The sequence below is a fragment of the Corella eumyota genome, chromosome 5 (assembly GCF_963082875.1).
Source record: "Corella eumyota chromosome 5, kaCorEumy4.1, whole genome shotgun sequence".
In the NCBI taxonomy this organism is placed as follows: Eukaryota; Metazoa; Chordata; class Ascidiacea; order Phlebobranchia; family Corellidae; genus Corella; species Corella eumyota.
The window spans coordinates 1,614,819-1,635,410 of NC_137494.1; the positions used below are offsets into that span (position 1 = coordinate 1,614,819).

Consider the following 20,592-nt stretch of genomic DNA (forward strand, 5'->3'; position numbering starts at 1 on the left):
TAATTAACTTATTCAAAGACACATTTTGTTCAAAATAATAATTTTAAAATATAATTATGGGTTGAATGAGCCGTTATTATCAAGTGATTCAATTTCTGTGTGGTAAACTTTTTTGTTTTGCAAGTTTAGCGTCAAGTGGTTTTATCCTTAATCTTGGCCTTTTAATTTAGCAATCTTATAAGTATTGCCACCGGCACGTAATTTTCGTATGGTTTTGGTGACGTCGTTCATATTTAAAGTACTTTCGATTAATCTACTTTTGGCAAAAACAAAGTGATTCAGACTCGGCCGTAGGCTAAAAAACACAACAAACCAAAATAAGAATTTAAAAACAGCTTAAACGCTTTAAGGCCGGTATATAACGCTTAGCAAGTGTGCTGGCACTTTATTATTTTATAGTTTATGCAGTCGAAAAATGAAGTACTTTAACTTGGCGCTGTTTTGCGCGCTAACTCTATTACATACTGCGTTATGGTAAGTAAAGTATCCTAAACTAATATTAGTATGTATTTTAAGTAAGCTATAAATAATGCATATGCTTATAAACAATAAATGTCTAAATTAAGCATAAAAGAATTATTTAACAAAAAAAAAATTTGAATTTAACGTCTAAAATTATAAACTTTTTAACAGTCAGGAATATACAATCATAACACCAAAAGCGTTTCGGATTGGCGCAGAAGAAACCGTAGTTTTAAACTTGCATGGTTATACTGGAGCAACAGTTTCCAGTTTTTCGTTTATTTTACCAAGAAATCCAGATGAACAACAGATCAACCATTTACGAATTCCAATCGTGTTAAACGCTAACCAAGTGAACGAACCAATCAGAATTCCTGTCACAGTAAGTGTGCTTTATCTTTAATATCATCTGATTAATTTTAAGCCATATAGTTTGCTTTCTAGCCATATAGTTTGCTTTCTACATCGAGGATTACAATATCAAAATTCTAATTTATTATTTTACTGATGTGTAAAAAAAGCTAAAAATTGCATTTTTCATAGCTTTTATATGTATTGTTATTGACATAAGGTACTTAAACACAAGATAACGTTTGTTGCTTCGATCTTGAGTTGACTTTGCCAGTTTTGGATATTTTTGAGCAAATTGCCTGATAAATAATTTTCGATGGGTTGTGGGCTTAGCGGGAGTTTAAACTGTTTATAGCGCTTTACTTTAAATCTAATGTGAAGGCGTTGATGTTATTATTTTAATTAATAATTTAAGTTTTTAATTTTGATAAAATGTTTGTTTAAAAATTAATCGATCGACATCACAATCTTAGCGGCAGAGACACAACAGCTGCGATGGCCGAGTGGTTAAGGCGTTGGACTTGAAATCCAATGGGATATTCCCGCGCAGGTTCGAACCCTGCTCGCAGCGTTTTTTTAATATTTTTTTTCTTTTTATAGATACCGCCAATGTTGTTTAACAACATCGAAATCAGAAGCACCCAATTTGTTGAGTTTACAGTTGAGGTAACTGGAAGCAATGCCGACTTCACCAAATCAGTTGAAGTTCTTTTAAGTAAAGAAAGCGGTTATCTCTTTATCGTTACAGATAGGCCAGTCTACAGGTTAGTTCTTTCTTTTTTAAACATTTTATTATTTTGTTTGAAATTAAATAAAAATTGGTTTTAATATTTCAACGGAGCCTGTACTTTTAGCCGTCTTAATTTATTATAAACCAGCTAAATTTTAAAAATATAACTGACTTTGCGTTTTTTTCTTCTTAAGGCCTAGTGAAACAGTTGCTTTTCATCTTTTCCCGTTAAAACAAAAAATGGATCCAGAACGAGAAGTTTTTTTTCAAGTTATTATTCGGGTAAGCTGTTCGGGAAAGCCCCAAATAAATGTTTTACACGTGTTTTAAATTGATTGGTTAATGTAAAACAATAACAATAAGCCCGCCCTTTTTTAGTTTGCGTATTTTTATTTTAAAAATTGAAAACTGTTTGTTTTAGCAATTAAATAATTGCTTTTTTTGTAATATTTTAGACGCCGGACGGTATTGGAGTTTACAGAACTAATCCACGTTTATTAAACCGACAAAACTTACCATATACCGATTCCTATCCGCTACCTGATTATCCTGAAGTTGGGATTTGGATTATTGAAGCTATATACAAACAAGAGGTAAACATTATGGAGCTCTATTAGCGTCGTCTGCCAAGTTTATAAAATGCGAAATTGAAACATTTTTATAACTTACCCTTATCTTCTTTTGTACATTCTGCCCTTTCTGCATTCATTTTAGTACTACTCGTTTATATTTCAGTTGTGTTGAATGTATATTGGTGGTTACTAGTGGTAACTGGCAATGTTGTCACATTGCTAACCTAACCTTCTTACTTGTGTATAAGGAATACTTGTTATGTTAAAATCTTCACAGATAATTTTTTAATTTAGAATCAATATTTTTTGTTTCCAGGGTTTTGAAACTTCACAACAAACAACATTTAAAGTTGACAGATATGGTAAGTTATTAAAATTGGCGTTTTTTGGTTTTTAATTAAAAGTTATCATACTAGCACTAAACAATATTGCAAGACCTACATTTTTTACACCAGGGATTTATGCCAGCTAAAATCTCATTGATACTTTATGAGGGTTAAATATTTCAATTGAATATAAATAAATGACCGACAGCGAAGTATAGTGGTGAGAACACTCTCCTACCACATACAAGGTCCTGGGTTCGATCCCCAGTAATTTATGCTCTAGCAACCTTGAGTAAGGCGTTATACACAGTACAAACTCTTGTTGAGACAGCACTTCATTAGCTGCTTAATTATCTGGCAATTATAATCTATAATATCCCAAACTGCCACAGGAAACTCAAGACTGGGTCAGGGTAACTAATGTTACTCTATGTTTCGGTCGCACATCGACCTTCCCACATCGAGGATAAATATAGATACAAAAAAATAATAAATAAATAAATGTTTGCCATTTTACACCAAATTTTAGGTACACTGGATATATTTGGCTCATCCTATAAGTCCTGTTTCTAAATTACTTTTTTCGATTTAGTCCTTCCTACTTTTCAAGTCAATGTTGAACTCAACCAAAGATTCTTCCTCTTATCTGATGATGGATTGGACTTTGCTGTAACTGCAGATTACAGGTAAGAGATTGTTTGTAAAATATTATTTTCTTCATTAAAGTTTTAAAATTGTTTATATTTTTATGTAACTCTCTCTTTTTACATCTTGTTGTTTAAAACAATTATGTAGTGGTACTTACCATATTGTGCCTTCATGTAACATAATAAAGTTAGATAATACTAGTACCTTAGCAAAAAATTATTGTCATTAAGTTACTTTTGGTTTTGCCTAATGTGGTTTTATATTTATGTAAAAAACACAACTTTTTTAATTTAGTTATGGTGAAAAAGTTGACGGTTCAGTTTTTGTTTCGGTGAAATTAAAGAAATCAGCCGATTCTCCTCCTTCTATTGAAGTTTATAAACGACCAGTTAGTATACTCGCAGAGGTAAAAATCAATCATAAAACTTTAATTTTATAAGCTGTAGTTAACAAACTTTTAACATGATGTCAGAAACTGTAGACATTTTTTTAATTTAACTTTATTTTTACAATTTTGCTTCTAAATTTGCTATAAAAATATGATCTTATATAATTTTTTGTTAAGTTTTAATTTTTTATTTAACAGACTGCATTTGTAAATGGAAGAAGATCTTTCTCTGTTCCAATTCGAAATATTTTACTTCAACTTGGCCCCGGAGAGTCCCTGGAGTCTATTGCTGAAAATGGAGGAGCCCTGGTAGTGGAAGCTGCTGTAAACGGTAAAAAAATGGACATTTTATTATTAAAAGTGGAGTAATTATTTCTGGGTTTCTGTAGACTAAAAATCTTGGGTTTTATGTTTAATTACTGTTGTTCTTTTGTAGTGTTCATGTAATAGATGATAAAACTTCTGCCTTAATTCTTGCAATACTTTGTCACCAAGAATAATTAAAATAAATGACTTTAAAACTTAGTAAAGTCACAAAATTTGTACAAAATTTTAGACAATCATATTCAAAATTTAAACCCACAATTTTACAATTAATATAAATTTTAAACCAGGTTTAGCGGAAGGTGTTGTAGAAATGACAAGATCACCAGAAATCCCATTTATTCGATCTCCTTTCAAGATCGATCTGTCTCGGCTTTCAAACTTCTACACACCAACCCTTATTTATGAGATGCAGGTTAATAACTTAATCTTTTTTTTTTTTATTTATTAATCATAAATAATTTCAAGACAGTATTTGATTTAAAAACTTAACATATTTATTTATTTATTTTTTTTTAAATTTGATAAATTTTTTTTTGGTGTAGAACTAGAAAAAAGTTGTGGTATTTAGTGATATATTAAATTGGTTAATATTTAAATGATAAGTTTATGTTAATTTATTTCTTTTTTTTTATAGTTTGATATAGTTAATGCTGTTTCGAATGCGCCATTAGGAGGCATCAATGTAGACATAACATGTAAGTTAAATCTTAATTTATTTTAAACAAATTTAAATAACATTTATTGTTTCTGCAATAATTTAGCTTTAATTTTAAATAAGTTACACTTATTTTGATAATCATGTATTAATAATTGATTTTTAATTCTTAACGTTTTCAGGCAATGGGGTGACCGAATCCACACTAAGTGATGATAGAGGGCAGGTTAATTTTCAATGTCAATTTGTTGGAACCGGAAATCAGGTAAAATCATAATTCGTATTTATTTAAGTGTAAAGATATAAACCATAAGTTCTGTTAATATTTTTTTTACAAACAAAGAGTTAATTGTACTTGAAAATCTATTAAAAATGACATAGTTTAGATTGATTTAAAAATGTTTTTATTTATAATTTGTTTGTTGTTTGCAACTTTTTAACAAAACAACTTTTATAATATTTAGAATGTTCAAATAGTAACTACAGAGGAAGGTTTAAACGCAGACGATCAGGCATCGGAAGATTTGGTGATTGAGCCATATACTTCACCAACAGACAGTTATATACAGGTTGGTTTGCCATAACCCTATCAGTGTTTTGTGAAGGGGGTAGCATGGAAGGAGGGTCTTACCCTTTTTTTGGGAGGGGGAGGTTTTTATCATTTTTTCCCCCTTTTTTTTATGGGTTAGGTATTATCACATTTTTTTCCTTTTTTGGAAGGGTGTTGGGGCCAAGCATTTTTTCGAGGGGTTGTTGGAGGTTATAATATTACTACCTCTATTTTGTTGTTAGTTTAACCTGTATAATATAATGTTACTACGTTTAGAAATTTTTTTTATTTTATTTAAAGGTTTTTAAATTTATAAGTCTATATAACACCTCAATTTATTAAGGTTGAAGTGGATGCAGTTTTAAGCATTGGTCAACCCAATGTGTTCATCAATTTCCGAATTAATAAAGACACAACTGAGATTAGATATCAGGTACTTGTATTTTTTTTGTATATATCTTTTTATTGTTATGTGGGAAGGTTGAATACGACCTAAACATAGAAAGAATAACATCAGTTATCCTGACCCAGTCTCGAGTTGCCTGTTGCAGTTTGGGATATTATAGATTATAATTTCCTGATAATTATGCTGCTGATTAAGTGCTGGCTCAGCAGGAGTTCAAACTGTTTATAGCGCCTTACTCAAGGGCGCTACAGCATGAGAGCAGTGTGAATTGAACCCACGACCTTATATGTGGTGTAGCAAGTATTCTTACCACTACAACATGCTGCCAGCTACTACATATATATTTCTACTTTATTTGAATATAAAATAAATATATATTTTTAGATTCTTGCTCGGGGCACAATAGTGGCCTCCGGTGTCACCGATGTTGGCGTCGGTGATCGGGAATCAAACCAACGAATTGAGATTACAGCAGACATGGTACCGTCAGCAAGGATTGTGGCATATTATTTGAACGGAGCAGAGATTGTGTCCAATTCAAAATGGTTCGATGTGGTCAATGAATGCAAAGAAGTAAGAAGTGTTTAAATTTTTTATCTCACATTTTTTTGTTAAATTTATTTTTATCCTCAAGAGCCCAATATTTTTGACCTAAACATGAAATAACATTAGTTACTCGAAACCAGTCTTGAGTTGACTTTGGATGTTATTGAAATAGTTCTATTTTTAAATAAATTCATATATAGCTTCTAACCAAAACCTTAGTCCCATATTAATGCTATTTGATTTAAACACTACAACATTGTAACTGCTTAAGTTTAACAAACAAACTTTGTATTACAGGAAGTTAGTGTAAATGTTGTTGAAGATGAAATTTTACCTGGAGGTGCTTTAAATTTCCAACTTCAAGGTAAATTAAACGCATTTTTTTTACAAATCTTTATCCTTAATGTGGGAAGGTCGTCTTCACGATCTAAACAAAAAGTAATAACTGTTACCCCGACCCAGCCTCGAGTTACCTTTGGCAGTTTTGGGATATTATTAATTATAAATGTCTGATAATTATACTGCTGATTAGGTGCTGGCTCGGCAGAAGTTTATACTGTTTATAGCGCCTTACTTAAGGGCACCACAGCATGAGGTCAGTGGGAATTGAACCCATGACCCCATGCGTGGGGTAGCAAGTGTTCTTACCACTACACCACGCTGCCAGTACTTCTCTAATTCTGATTTATTATTTTTATTTAAAATAGGGGCACCTGGTGAGGTAGTAACAGTGTTGGGGGTGGACAGAGCTGCATATTTCCTCTACAACAAAGGGAGATTAACTCGGGATCTGATGTTTAAACAAATGGAATCTTACGACCAAGGTTGTGTAAGAACCGGGGGAAGAAACGCCGAAAACGTTTTTGAGGTTTGTTAAATTTATATTTCAAATCTATTTCTACTCTATATAAAAAGGCTTATTTAACTACCTAAACAATTTTTAAATGCTAATGTTAGTTTAGTAGATTGTTAAACCTACTGATGCCTGTTTATTAATATTAGTAAAATTTACAAATTTTAAATCAAAATTATTAAGCTTCAACAAGACTAAGAATGTTAAAGAAATGCATTATTTAGGATTTTAACAATTTTTACTATATTTGACTTAACTTTTTAGCTTATTATTTTTCCCTTTTTTTGTCAAATTTTTGTTTTACAAAATCCTTGGTAAAACAAATGTTGTTACAGAGAGCTGGGGTCCTGGTTACAACTTCATCTTCAAATGCTCCAGTTGTTGATACATTGTCCTGTGGAGCAGAAGAAGCAAGCAGGAAGAAACGACAAGCTGAACAGGCCGTACAAAATGCTGATATTAACAGATTGGGTAAGAAATACAATTTAAAGAATTATATATCACAAAAACGATTTTAAATTATAAAAAATTAATAATTTAAATACTATTTTTTTCATATCCCCTTAAGAGAATTGGATATTAAAATTAAGAAGATATTAAAATCTATGTTTAATGGAGCTTAGTGGGCAATATATATACAAAAGTCCAGTTTACGGGCCTACACAATAAAAACAACTTTCATTTTTGGTGCGAGTGTAAAATATCACAGGCAAATATTAGTTGATAGTTGCGACCATATTACTACAAATAAAATCCCCACAGTAGGACAGGTTATATACACAGAAAAGGAAAGAATCACAAAAACACAAGGGTTTAAAAATATATTTAGTAGTGCATTTTAAATTTAACTGTTTTATTATTTAGAGCGTGATTTGGCGAGATGCAAACGTGATGGCGGACGACCTTTGTTGACTAAAGAAACTTGCGACCAGCGAGCAGCACGTGTCCGCGAATATTTCCGCTTGATCGGTGAATTACCAGAATGCTGGGGAATCTTTTTGGAAGCTTGTCAGAACTTTACGTTTCTTCAGTAAGTTTGTCAACTATTTTTAGTGCAGCAATTAATTTTTTTTACACCGGAAATTTATTTCAGTGAAAATTTCTAGACTATTTTCTGGCAATTTGAACATCTTAATCAGTTTGTAACTGCCCAATTTTAGTAAAATTTACGCTATTTTATTCTGATTTTTGAGTAATTTATGCCAAAATATATTTTAAAACTAATATGATTGCAGTTCGGGTAATGTTGTTTTAAAAAACTGGTTGTATGTAATAAGCTTCGGGGTTTAATTCTTACTTCTTTTATGTAATAATGTACCAGCAGCGTGGTGTAGTGGTAAGAACACTTGCTACACCACTCATGAGGTCATGGGTTCAATCCCCACTAAGTTCATGCTGTAGCGCCCTTCAGTAAGGCGCTTTAAACGGTATGAACTCCTGCTGAGCCAGCACCTAATCAGCAGTATAATTATCGGGCAATTATATTATACAATATCCCAAATTGCTAAAGGCAACTCGAGACTGGGTCGGAGTAACTGATGTTACTCTATGTTTAGGTCGCGCATTCGACTTTTCCACATCGAGGATAAAGATATATACAAAAAAAATGTCTTAAGTAAAGCACTGAGTATAAACTGACATAATCTGTCACTAGCACTATTATCAATATATCTTAAACTAAGCCAACATAATATTTGGTGTAACAAACACTGGTCTGTGTTTTTTGTTTAAATATATTGTTTAAAAAACTAGTGTTGGTCTATGTTTAAGCAAAAAAGTATATATTAAAAAATTAAGAGTTTACTTGTTAAAATTAAACAACTTTTGTTATGTTGCTTGTAAATTTTTCAAAAATTGTAAATTATATTTTCATACAGAACAAGTTTTTTAATTTTAAATTCTTTTAAACTTGTTTAACAGACAACAGAATCAAGGTGGGTTTGCAGGAAGATCTGCAGGAACGGAAGATGCAGAAATTCAAGCTCTCGTTGATGCCAACCCAAGATCTAGCTTCCAAGAAAGTTTAATCTTCACGTTTAGAACTTTGTAAGTTTATTAAACTAAAATTTATCTATCAATGTAGCAGGCCAAACCCAACTTAAAACAGGGTTTGTGTAGCAAAACCTATTTAATTTGGCTTTTTAAGAAGGATGACAAAGAGATACAAAAAAAATTAAATGTTGATTTAAAAAGAATCAAAATACCCATGGTAAATGACCAAAAACCAACAAATTATATTTTAAGTTAAAAATATTTAAATTAATTTTATTTAATTAACAGAGATGCTGGTGGTAGAGCTAGTTTCTTTGAAAGAGCGCAGGACAGTATTACAACTTATGATATTGATGCCATTGGAATGTCCGATCAAGATGGTAAAAAAAACGTTTTTAATTAAGGAATAAAAATTATTTATATAAGATTTTCTTTGAATAGTATATTATGTTAATTTTGGCCTAATTAAATTTCAACCAACCTTTGGTTAATTTTTACATTTATTTTATTCTAATTCATTAACATACAGAAAAAAACAGTTTTATTTCTTTTAAAAAATGATTATATTTCCTTTTTTGATACATGTTTTTATTTACGTTTTAGATGGTTTTTGTATTTCTGAACCTGATGAAGTTCGAGTTTTTAAACCAGTTTTCGTTCAAATTTTTACACCTTATTCACTGAGGGAAGGAGAACAAGCTGATATGAGAATCTCTGTGTTTAATTATGGAGATCAACAAATTGAAAATGTAAGTTTTTATACAATGTGTAAGTTGTTTAAAAAAATAAAAATTTTTGCCATAATGTATTCTGTTAAGTAATCATTTATTTTTATTGAAAATAAGCAACACTATTTTTTTTGTTTATTTTTTTATCGTTGATGTAGGAAGGTCGAATGGGCGACCTAAACATAAAGTAACATTATCTACTCCGACCCAGTCTCGAGTTGCTTGTGGCAGTTTGGGATATTATAGATTATAATTGCCCGATAATTATATTGCTGATTAAGTGCTGGCTCAGCAGAAGTTTATATCGTTTAGAGCCCCCTACTCAAGGGCGCTACAGCATGATAGCAGTAAGGTTTAAACCTACGACTCATGGTGGTGTAGCAAGTGTTCTTACCACAACACCACGCTACTAAGTTATTTTATTGATACAATTTACCTATTTTTAAGTTAGTTTTGGCCTTTTTTACAATGTGACTGTTCATCAACATACTAGTTATTAAAAGTCAAAATTGTTTTACTCCTAACTTAAGGGTAAAAAAAGTAGATTAAAATTATTTGTTGTTTGTGTTTAGGTTCGAATCCAGGTCAAACATGATCCCATTTTCTGTTCTTCTTTTGTTGGAGGTAAATTCAAATCTTAAAATATGTTTTAATTTTACCAATTTGTATGTATATACAGTTTAAAAACATAAGTATATAATGTATAGCCAATTTATGTTAAAGATTTTAATTTTTTAAGTAATTTAAGAAAACATCTAGTAAAAAATCTTTTTTTGTTAAAATTTAAAGTTTCAAAAATTTAAAATTTTGATTTAATATTTTTTTAGAAGAATTTTCAACCCTGGCTGACTTGGGGGTTCCCCCAAATGGGGCAGCTTCGGCAAACTTTGCGATCTTCCCACTAGAGGCAGGAGTCGGGGAGATCCAGGTCAGAGCAGTGGAACTTGACCGAAAAGTTATTCTTGACACAGTCGTAAAACAAATCATTATCGAGGTAAGAATGTAAATATATTCTGTGTTTAAAAAACATTTTTGATAGGATATATAAATTTTACTTTCTTTAACCGTAAATCTTTAGTAGCTAGTAATGGCACCATGGTGTAATGGTCAAAACAACTGGCTTTATTACAAGAGGTCATAGGTTTGATCCCCACTGCCCTCTTGCTGTAAGGCCTTTGAGTAAGGCCCTTATACAGTATGAACTGCTACTAAATCAATTATAATCTATAATATTCCAAACTGCCTAAGTTAACTCAAGACTGGGTCGGGGTCACCGATGTTACTCTAATGTTTAGGTGTGGAAGTCAACCTTACCACATGAGTTAAAAGAAGAATATATATTGCCTGAATATCAAATTATTTTAAAATTTTGCACCAAAAATAATTCATGCATTACTTAAAAATGCTATTGCATGTAAAAATTAAACCAGGATATTATAGTTAGAACTAAGACTATTAGTATTTATTCTTATTGTGTTTTATTTTATTTTAACAGGCTCCTGGTGAATTAAAAGATATTGATGGCACAGAAGCAATAGATTTAAGTTTAACTGGGCAGGCTGGGCAGGAGTTTGAATTTAATTTTGATATTCAGGACATTTTTACTCCTGATACCAGACAATGCTGGATCTTTGCTTATGGTAAGCTTGGTTTAATTGTACATTTATGTGTAAGAAATATGCCTTATTCTTTTTGACTGTGGTTAGTTTAAAGTCATTTTAGTGGACTATTAAATATATTTTTGTATAAAGATCTAACGTATTTCTCTTAACTATTTTTGCTTTAAGTCAGTTTCAAATGATGCCTATTACAAATTTATACATGTCAATATTAGTAAAAGTAATTGTTGATAAAATATAGTTAAAACTGTGCTTTAATACATGCAACATTTGACATTTTTATACCATATAAAAAATGTAACATAAAACTTCTAAACTAACAAAATAAATGTCTTTATTTGCAACATTTCATTGTCCTTATATTTTCTGATATGATATGATGTATGCTTTTTTTTATTTAATTTTTTTCCTATTAATTCACAGCTAATTTGTTGGGGCCAAGTATTGAAATTGATCCCGTTACTCAACAACCTAACAATGTAGCTGATATTTTTAAGTAAGAATTTTGTTTTTTATGTAACATTTTTAATACAGGAATTCAAGATAAAGTTATTTTAAAAAATATTAACAGTCATGTAGTTTTTTTTTAATTTTTCTATGAAGAAATAAATTAAAATGTTATAAAAAAAAGGAGACCGGCAGCGTGGTGTAGTGGTAAAAACACTTGATACACCACAATGAGGTCGTTGGTTCAATCCCCACTGCTTTCATGCTATAGCGCCCTTGAATAAGGCGCTATAAACGGTATAAACTCCTGCTGAGCCAGCACTTCATCAGTAGCATAATTATTGGGCAATTATAGTCTCTATAATATCCTAAACTGTGACAGGCAACTCGAGACTGGGAGGGTAACAAATGTTACTCTATGTTTAGGTCGCGCATTCGACCTTCCCACATTGGGATAAAAATATATATATATAACATAACAAAAAATCACATTCTCAAAGAATTTTTTCTGTAATATTGAACTAAATAAACCTTTTGTTTTACACAAGGATGCCATATGGATGTGGTGAACAGAACATGTTACGAACGGCTCCTAATATTTATACTCACGGTTATATGGTAGCTGCTGGAATACTAGTTGAAGGAACGCCACAATATGATCAATCTATCACACTGATGGATCTAGGTAATAACTTATTCTTAAACAAGATAAATTCGAAATTAAAATTTTTGTTATGATAAATTTATTGAATAAATTTTAATTAATTTTGTTGTCTGAATTAAATAATAACTATAGGTTTAAACAAAACTGAAGTTAATACCTCAGGTTTATAACAATTGTTTTGTTATAAACTTAAAATTAGGTATAACAAATATATAAAATCTTGTTTAAATTCTGGTAAAAGAGTGTTTTTATTATGAATACCCACTTTTTAAACTGTATTTTCATTGTCTGTCATAATAAGGTTTTACCAAATATTTGCCAGTGAAAGTTAAAAATTAATATATTGAATATACATCAAGCTTTTAATCTAATACCACATTTAATTTTACTCAGGCTTTGCCAGGGAATTGGACTACCGATCTAACCTTGTGAACCTAGAGGCATGGGCTGTGTTTGCTCATTTTAAACCAAGTACTTGGTTGAATGCATTTGTGGATAAAGTTTTCACGAAAGCAAGAACTTATAACCCCAACATTGCAACTGACCCGATATGTAGCTCACTTAACTGGCTTTTAACTCAACAACATGCAGACGGGTATTTCATTGAGTTGCAAGCCCCTCTACATAAGGAAATGCATGTAAGTTTTCACTAATTTGTAAAATTTTTGGGTTGATTTTAAAATAAATAATTTTTTTTAATTCTTGAAGAAAATCTTTGATAATGGCCTTTCTGTTCAGATTTTAGTTGTAGTAATATGGTTTTGATTCTTAACTAATATCTGCCTGTGATAATTTACCTACATACCACAAATGACAGTTTTTTTTGTGGGACTATAAATTGCACAAACATGTATGCTGAACTGTAAAACTGTTAATTAAACTTGCCATATTCAAATGACTTTTGGCTTAGTAAAAATTTGTTTTGTTTATATAACCTTACCCAAAGGATCTTCAGCTTGAAATCAGTGGGAATCAAACCGATGACTTTAAGTAGTTAAACAGTTCTAATTATTGAAAGGAAAATGTATTTTTTCAGCCAAAATTTTAGTAAGCAATAAAAAACAAATTCGTTTTTATTTATAGGGTGCTGTTGGAGGAAGGTTTACATTGACTTCTTATGTGGTGATTGCTTTACTTGAAAGCACGAGTGGATGTAGTGATGCAATCAACAACGGAATCTCAATCGCTGTTAATAACGCCATCAACTTTCTTGAAAATAATAAAGATCAACCAGTGTTCACTAACAGACCATTCGGTATTTCTCTCTTGGCATATGCTCTATCACTTTATGATCCTAATTCTCCATTTGCTTTGGAAATATTTGATAGGTGAGCAATATTATAATATTTTGTACATAAAAGAATAAGAGAAAATATCTAAATCATAGAATTTTTAGTATTTAAAACAATAGAATTAACATCTATTGTGTTGAAAAATTTTTAATGATTAAAATTTAGGTTGAGAATTTCTTAAAATTTTTTAAAACCAAAAAAAATTTTTTATTTTTTGTTAATTTTAATATTTAAATTTATTTTAGAATGTGGGCTTTACACATGGAAGCTGATGACGGTAAAAAATCTTTCTGGCAAGCTCGTCCTTTAAATGAAATCCAGGGAACCGGTATTCATGCTTATTGGTATCAACGAAGACCTCAAGCTGTAGATATTGAAACAACAGCTTATGCTTTACTTACTTTTATTGAACAGATTAAAGCAAGTGGTGCAGGTAAATATTGAATTTTATTTTTAAGAAACCTAATTTTAGTGGAATATTTTAAAATTAATTAGTTAATCTTACCTAAAAAAATTAATTAAATATTCAAATTTAAGAGATTTTAACAAAATGTTGTATATTTATTCTTGTAAGTTTTTAGTTTACCAAGTTTAAATATGTTGACAAAAGTTAAATAAATTTAAGATGTGTATTCATTATTATTTGTCAGTGGGATTGTGTAGTAGTCAGAACACTCAGTTTTAGTACATGGGGCCAAGTATTTGATTTCCACTGCTTCCATGCTGCAGTACCCTTAATTTAGGTGCTATACATCGTATGAACTCTTTCTAAACCTAACCTAATCCATTGCTTAAATATCGAGCAATTATAATCTATAATATCCTTATTGGAAAACACAACTTGAGACTGGGTCAGGGTAACTGATGTTACTTTATATTAAGGTTATAAAGTCGACCTTTTTTACATTAAGGCTAAATAGATACAAAATATATTACTAATATTAATATTTACTTATATTTTAGTTACCCAATTTGACTTGGATAATACGAAGTCCATAGCAGTGTGGTTAATATGTCAATACAACAGTAATGGAGCCTTCATCTCAACCCAGGACACTGTGATGGGCTTACAAGCTCTTGCAGCTTACCAAACCTGGTTTGCTTCTGTGGTAAGTTAAATTTTTTTAACTAACCTTCTATATTTTATGTTATTAGTTAGATGTTTGCTTTAAGTGCTGCATTTTAGTTGCCTTAAGGATTGCAACTACTATTAGCCCATAATACTTTACCTGGGACTATATAAGCCTTTTTTTATAATTTTAATAGTCTATAGTCTTTAAGTTGGACTTTCATACATTTATATAGCAACTACCAAACCTAATTTTATATAGATTTTTTTTAAAGGGATTTTGTGAAGGGTTTTTTAATCTTAACATTTTTAAAGTAAAGGCTTTTTAAGTAATATTTTTAACGGTCAATCATTTGATGCTTTTGACAAAAACTAGGGTAAAATTAAAGTTTAATAAATTAGATTTTAAACTAACACAGATGTTCTTTTTAAGATGCCAAACCAGCCGAAAGCTAACATTGATATTTTATTGATCGGAAGAGGAAATTCATCATGGGCATTGAACCCAGAGTCATTTAATATTGACGAAAATAATCAGAACTTTCGAACCCGACACACTGTCCCCCTTGATGTAATTGAGAATGGTGGAGTGACTGTTGTTGCCTCAGGTTTGTTGGGCTTCAACTAATTCTTAAAAACTGTTTTTTGTTTAAATTTTTTGTGCGTTATTGAGTGACAAGAAAAAAATATCAGAAAAAATGCATTTATTCAATGGAGAAAAGTGTCAAAATTAAATTTATGCTTTAAACATACCAAAACTATTAAATTTTAACACATAATTTTACAAAATGATCACAAAATCGAATCTTAAATATATAGTAAATACAACCAGGAAATTACAATAACTTTTCATTTTAAGCGTATACAAAAAAAAACTAACAGAGGAACTTTTGTTTTAAAAGAGCTCAAGAAAAAACATGAAATTGAAAATTTTTTTTTATAATTTTAACAAAAATAATTTTTTATAGGTGAGGGCCAAGGACAGGTGGCTTACAGATGCATTTACAGGACGACAGTTGATGAGGAAAGTTGTCATTTTGACCTTGAAACTGATGTTCAAGTTCTCAATGAACAAGCTTTTAACGCTGGAACTGAATCTCTTAAAGTTTTACTCACAGTAAGTTCAATGTTTTTCTTTTTGCTTGTCATAGTTTACCGAAACATCCCAAATGGCATTTTTTTATTTTTAAGGCTTATAATTTGTATATATATTTTCCACTAAGCTCCACTATATTGACCTTTATTATTTTAAGTAAGGCGCTATAAACGGTATGAACTCCTGGTGAGCCAGCACTTAATCAGCAGCATAATTATCGGGCAATTATAATCTATATAATATCAAAAACTGCCACAGGCAACTCGAGACTGGGTCAAGGTAACTGTTGTTACTCTATGTTTGGGTCATGCATTTTATCTTCTTACATCGAGGATAAAGATATATACTAAAAAAATGATTAGTGTACATGACAATTCAGATTTAAAAATAAATACAAAATCAGGCAATATTTTCCTAAAAGCCTCTATTATAATTTTTTTTTTCTAGATTGTGGTTTCTAAGCCAGTAGGAAGGCAAGCAGATTCTTCTATCATTGATGTTGGTTTAATGTCAGGATTTGTAGCAACTGAACCGAGTCTGCAACGAATTCAACTCGAGAATAGTGTGGATGGTGTTGGTAAGCAATATTTTTTTATTTTTTTTTTGTGTATATCTTTATCCTCGATGTGGGAAAGTCGAATGCGCGACTTAAACATAGAGTAACATAAGTTACTCCGACCCAGTCTCGAGTTGCCTGTGGCAGTTTGGGATATTATAGAGACTATAATTGCCCGATAATTATGCTGCTGATTAAGTGCTGGTTCAGCAGGAGTTAATACCGTTTATAGCGCCTTACTCAAGGGCGCTACAGCATGAGATCAGTGGGGATTGAACCCACGACCTCATGTGTGGTGTAGCAAGTGTTCTTACCACTACACCACGCTGCCGGCTTAAAATATGCTCATTTATTTTTCCTGTACAAAAAATCTTTGCTGATTGCTGTGAATTTTTCTGGCCTAATAATATATCACTATAAATAGCCTTAAAAAGTGGTTTTTAGTAGAGCACTGTAAATAGTACAATCTATCAAGCATATGCTGCATGTTAAATATTGGTCAATTCTTAAAGATAATATTCCAAACTTTAATGAGTCATCTTAAGACTTGTTTAAGTTAACAAATGCTGCCCAATATTAAGGGCATAAAGTCGGCCTTTTTACATTAAGAATAAACAAAAACAAAATAAAAATATACAATGCTACAACAGAACATTTATTTTAATCTTTTATTGTATAAAATAATATGTTATAGATATAAATATTTTAACAGTTATATTTTATTTTTACAAACTTAAACAATTATCTTTTTAGTTGATCGATTTGAAATTTCCAACCAGAACATCATTTTCTATGTTTCGAAAATTGCTTTGGAGCCAGTTATAATCGCTTTTGAACTTGTCAGACAAACTAGAGTTAATCGACCCCAGCCAGCCAAGATAAATGTTTATGATTATTATGAACCATCTGTAAGTTGAAAGTTTTTTTTGCAATTATAATGTGTTTATTTCCCTTATATTATTTAAATTTATCTAATGTGGGAAGAACAACTTATGGCTTAAACATAGGGCAACATTTGTAATTTCAGCATAGTCTGAAGTTAACTTTGGCATATTTAAATATTATTCATTGTAATAATTAACCAGTTGCTTTTGTGCCTAGCAAAAGTTCATGTCGTTTAAAAGACTTTATTTAAGGGCTTTATGACATTAAAGCAATAATGATTAAACCCACGACTTTATGTGTGATATACAAATGTATTGTGAATTGATATAAAAAAAATGATTATACTTTAAAATAAAATTTAAAGATTTTTTTCAAAAAATTAAAACAAGTGAATTTTTTTCTCAGGTTCAATGTGGAAAATTCTACAGCCTACCAGGAAACCTTGAAAAAGTACGAACTACTGGTTGTGATAATGATGATGAGATGTGTAAATGTGCTGAAGGGGGATGCCCAGTTTGCAGGTAAAATTAGGGCTGAAATTTCATCAATACATGACCAGCGCAATATTTAGTTTGTACCAAGAAAAAGTTATTTTGTTGGTTTAATTTATAGGTTAAATTAAAGTGCATGACAATGTTTAAAACTTAACTTTGCTTTAAAATGGAAAAGTTTTATATTTTTCTGTTGAATTAGTTTTTTTTTAAGTTGTCTTTTTGATTTTTTTAAAGTTTTTTTTTTTAATTGTACAGTTCATTTTTAATATGTTGTTGTTGTTTACTTTGTTATGTGTCGGAAACAGTTTATGGTATGTGTTGCCTGGTATAGTAACAAAACAAAAATTTTAAATCTCTAATATCAGAATGAGTATTTTAATTATCCTGTTGTACTTTTACTTAATTAAATTTATTTATAGGCCACGAGATGATCAACTAGAATCAACAACCTGTCTGAGAGGAAACAGATGTAACACTTGTGTTGATAAAGATGATTGTGAAAACTTATTTCAGAGATCCTGCCAAAAGTAAGTCTTTTTTGTATATATCTTTATCCTAGATGTTGGAAAGTCGAATGCGCAACTTAAACATAGTGTAACATCAGTTACTTCGACCCAGTTGTCTGTGGCAGTTTGGAATATTATATAGATTATAATTGCCCGAGTTTATACCGTTTATAGTGCCTTACTCAAGACGCTAAACCATGGGTACAGTGGGGATTGAACCCATGGCCTCATATTTATATTCATTCCATTGTCCTGAAGTTGACTTTGGCAAATTTTTTTTGTTTTTCGCGAATCAATAAAATTAATAAAAAAATTTACAAAACTGTATACATTAATGCGGGCTTAAAAATTAAGAGATCAATTTAAATGATTTGAAACATACCTTAAATAATAATGTTTACATAAAAATTTTAGGGTATGTTATGGCATGGTCACTAAATGCTATAACATAATCATACTAATTATTTAGTTATTGTCTCTTAAAATATGAACTACTTTGATATTAATAAAAATTTTTTGGAATTAATTTACTTCTGGTTTAAATGTTGTTGGTGCTAAAAATAAAACCACAAAAAGTAGAATTAAAATTAAATAGTGAAATTAAAACTGTTATTTTTTCAGCAATTTTGCCTACATTGTTAACATAACAACCTCACCTCAAGCTAATGGAGGGGTTTTTACTTCTTTTACTGGAGTTATTACCGAAGTTTTGAAAGAAGGTAAAAGTTATTGTTAATAATAATTTTATACAACAGATATATATATCCAAATTTTTTTTTTTTATTATTAGTATATTTGGAAATGTCTGAACTCCCACTGATCTTATGCTGTAGTGCCCTTGAGTAAGGCGCTATAAACGGTACGACTTAATCAGCAGCATAATTATCGGGAAATTATAATCTATAATGTCCCAAACTGGCAAAGGCAACTCGAGACTGGGTTGGAGTAACTGATGTTACTCTATGTTTAAGTCGCGCATTCGACTTTTTCACATCGAAGATAAAGATATATACAAAAAAAATCAACCTAAATTACCAATAACAAAGTATGATAGAGCATATATATTTTCATTCCATAGTGACATAAAAGCATATCACTTTAAAAAAATTTAAAAATGGATTTTGGGCGTTTAAATTCACTTTTACTAAACTATGTTTTAATTCAATTTCGTAAAATATTTACAGGTGATGAACCAAAAGCTTCAGTCAAAGATCAAGAAAGAAAATTTGAATTAAGATCGGATTGTTATGCTGCTTGTCAGGATAATAGATTAGCTCCTATACCAAATGTAAGTTTTTTTTATAATTATTTATCCTTGATGTGGGTAGGTCGAATGCACAACTAGGAATCGAACCTAGGATCTCATGTAGTGTGGGAAAGTGTTCTGACCACTACACCACCCTGCTGGTTTACTGTACTTTTTTTCAGTTTTTTTCAAGAAACTATAAATTTTAAAACTATTTTTTATAAAATAAAAATATTAAATTTAGCTTAGGTTACTTTGTCAAGTATGGGGGCTATGTATTGTTTTTGAATATAAATCATTTCAAGAATTAAATAACATTGTTTTTAATTATTTTAATTGGTCTTTTTAGGATGGAAATTTTATTAGGGACAACTTCCCAATTTTGATAATTGGAAATAACCCAGAAAAAGTTACAAGAAATGGAGTAGAAACGTGAGTTATTAAAACAATTTAAATTAAATATTTAATCTTAAGTATTATAATCTATACCAATTGTTGGAAAATACAAAAAAAACTTAATAATAACTTTAATTCACTTATAAAAAAAATTCTATTTTATTTTGTTTTAAAAATAAATTTTAAATTAAAATCTTTTTCACAGGCGAAACTACATCATGAAAAAGGGAGCTGTCATGGAAAGAATTATCCCTCAAAGGCAGTGTGATGCTGCTATAGCTGCTATTCGTCGTATAAAATGCAACAATAATAGTGTAATAAAGACCGATGCTGAATTGGAGGAATGTGATAGAAGAAGAAAAGTTAATACAGCTTGTAGGAATATGAGAGATTTGATGACGCAATTGGAAGATTTTTCGTGCGATTAAAAAATGCAAAAGTTCACAATATACTTTGTTGTATAAGTTTCAAAATAAAAATTATTCTTACATCTGTATTAATAATGCATTTTTATCCTTTGAGAAAATAAAATAAAATGCTTTTGAGTCAATAAAATGCTGTATTAAAATGTTCTTGTTGTTTTTATTTTGTAAATTTAAAAATAACTAAGTTCCATCTTATTTAACCCGGCTTTAGGTGTAATATTTTAAATCAATATTAAATGTTATCTTGTAGTAACTGACCGGTAAAATTAACAATTTCCATAAAACAACGCCGACATTGCTTAAAAAATTTAATAGCCCCACCCACCGAAAGTAGTATCGCCGTGGCTACATGACGCTTTTGTT

General features: G+C 30.3%; 1 protein-coding gene and 1 non-coding gene across 2 annotated transcripts; both read left to right on the forward strand.

The window, feature by feature from the left end:
- The first annotated feature begins 379 nt into the window (after nucleotides 1–379).
- LOC145751945 (A.superbus venom factor 1-like) lies at nucleotides 380–20,366 on the forward strand. Its single transcript, XM_082568106.1, has 41 exons — nucleotides 380–474; nucleotides 634–844; nucleotides 1,414–1,577; nucleotides 1,738–1,825; nucleotides 1,999–2,136; nucleotides 2,432–2,477; nucleotides 3,034–3,127; nucleotides 3,384–3,495; nucleotides 3,676–3,808; nucleotides 4,092–4,216; nucleotides 4,439–4,499; nucleotides 4,642–4,724; nucleotides 4,924–5,028; nucleotides 5,353–5,442; nucleotides 5,800–5,988; nucleotides 6,259–6,325; nucleotides 6,669–6,829; nucleotides 7,150–7,285; nucleotides 7,679–7,844; nucleotides 8,735–8,860; nucleotides 9,095–9,186; nucleotides 9,410–9,555; nucleotides 10,107–10,158; nucleotides 10,362–10,528; nucleotides 11,030–11,174; nucleotides 11,577–11,649; nucleotides 12,149–12,285; nucleotides 12,658–12,902; nucleotides 13,348–13,592; nucleotides 13,802–13,989; nucleotides 14,520–14,665; nucleotides 15,059–15,233; nucleotides 15,594–15,742; nucleotides 16,169–16,298; nucleotides 17,031–17,185; nucleotides 17,568–17,683; nucleotides 18,076–18,183; nucleotides 18,784–18,881; nucleotides 19,347–19,450; nucleotides 19,758–19,840; nucleotides 20,010–20,366. Exons 1-41 carry the CDS (start codon nucleotides 416–418, stop codon nucleotides 20,230–20,232), a joined length of 5,331 nt encoding a protein of 1,776 aa, XP_082424232.1. The 5' UTR covers nucleotides 380–415; the 3' UTR covers nucleotides 20,233–20,366.
- On the forward strand, nucleotides 1,303–1,384 carry Trnas-uga (transfer RNA serine (anticodon UGA)). Its single transcript has one exon. It is a non-coding gene; the product is annotated as a tRNA-Ser (tRNA).
- Nucleotides 20,367–20,592: the final 226 nt, after the last annotated feature.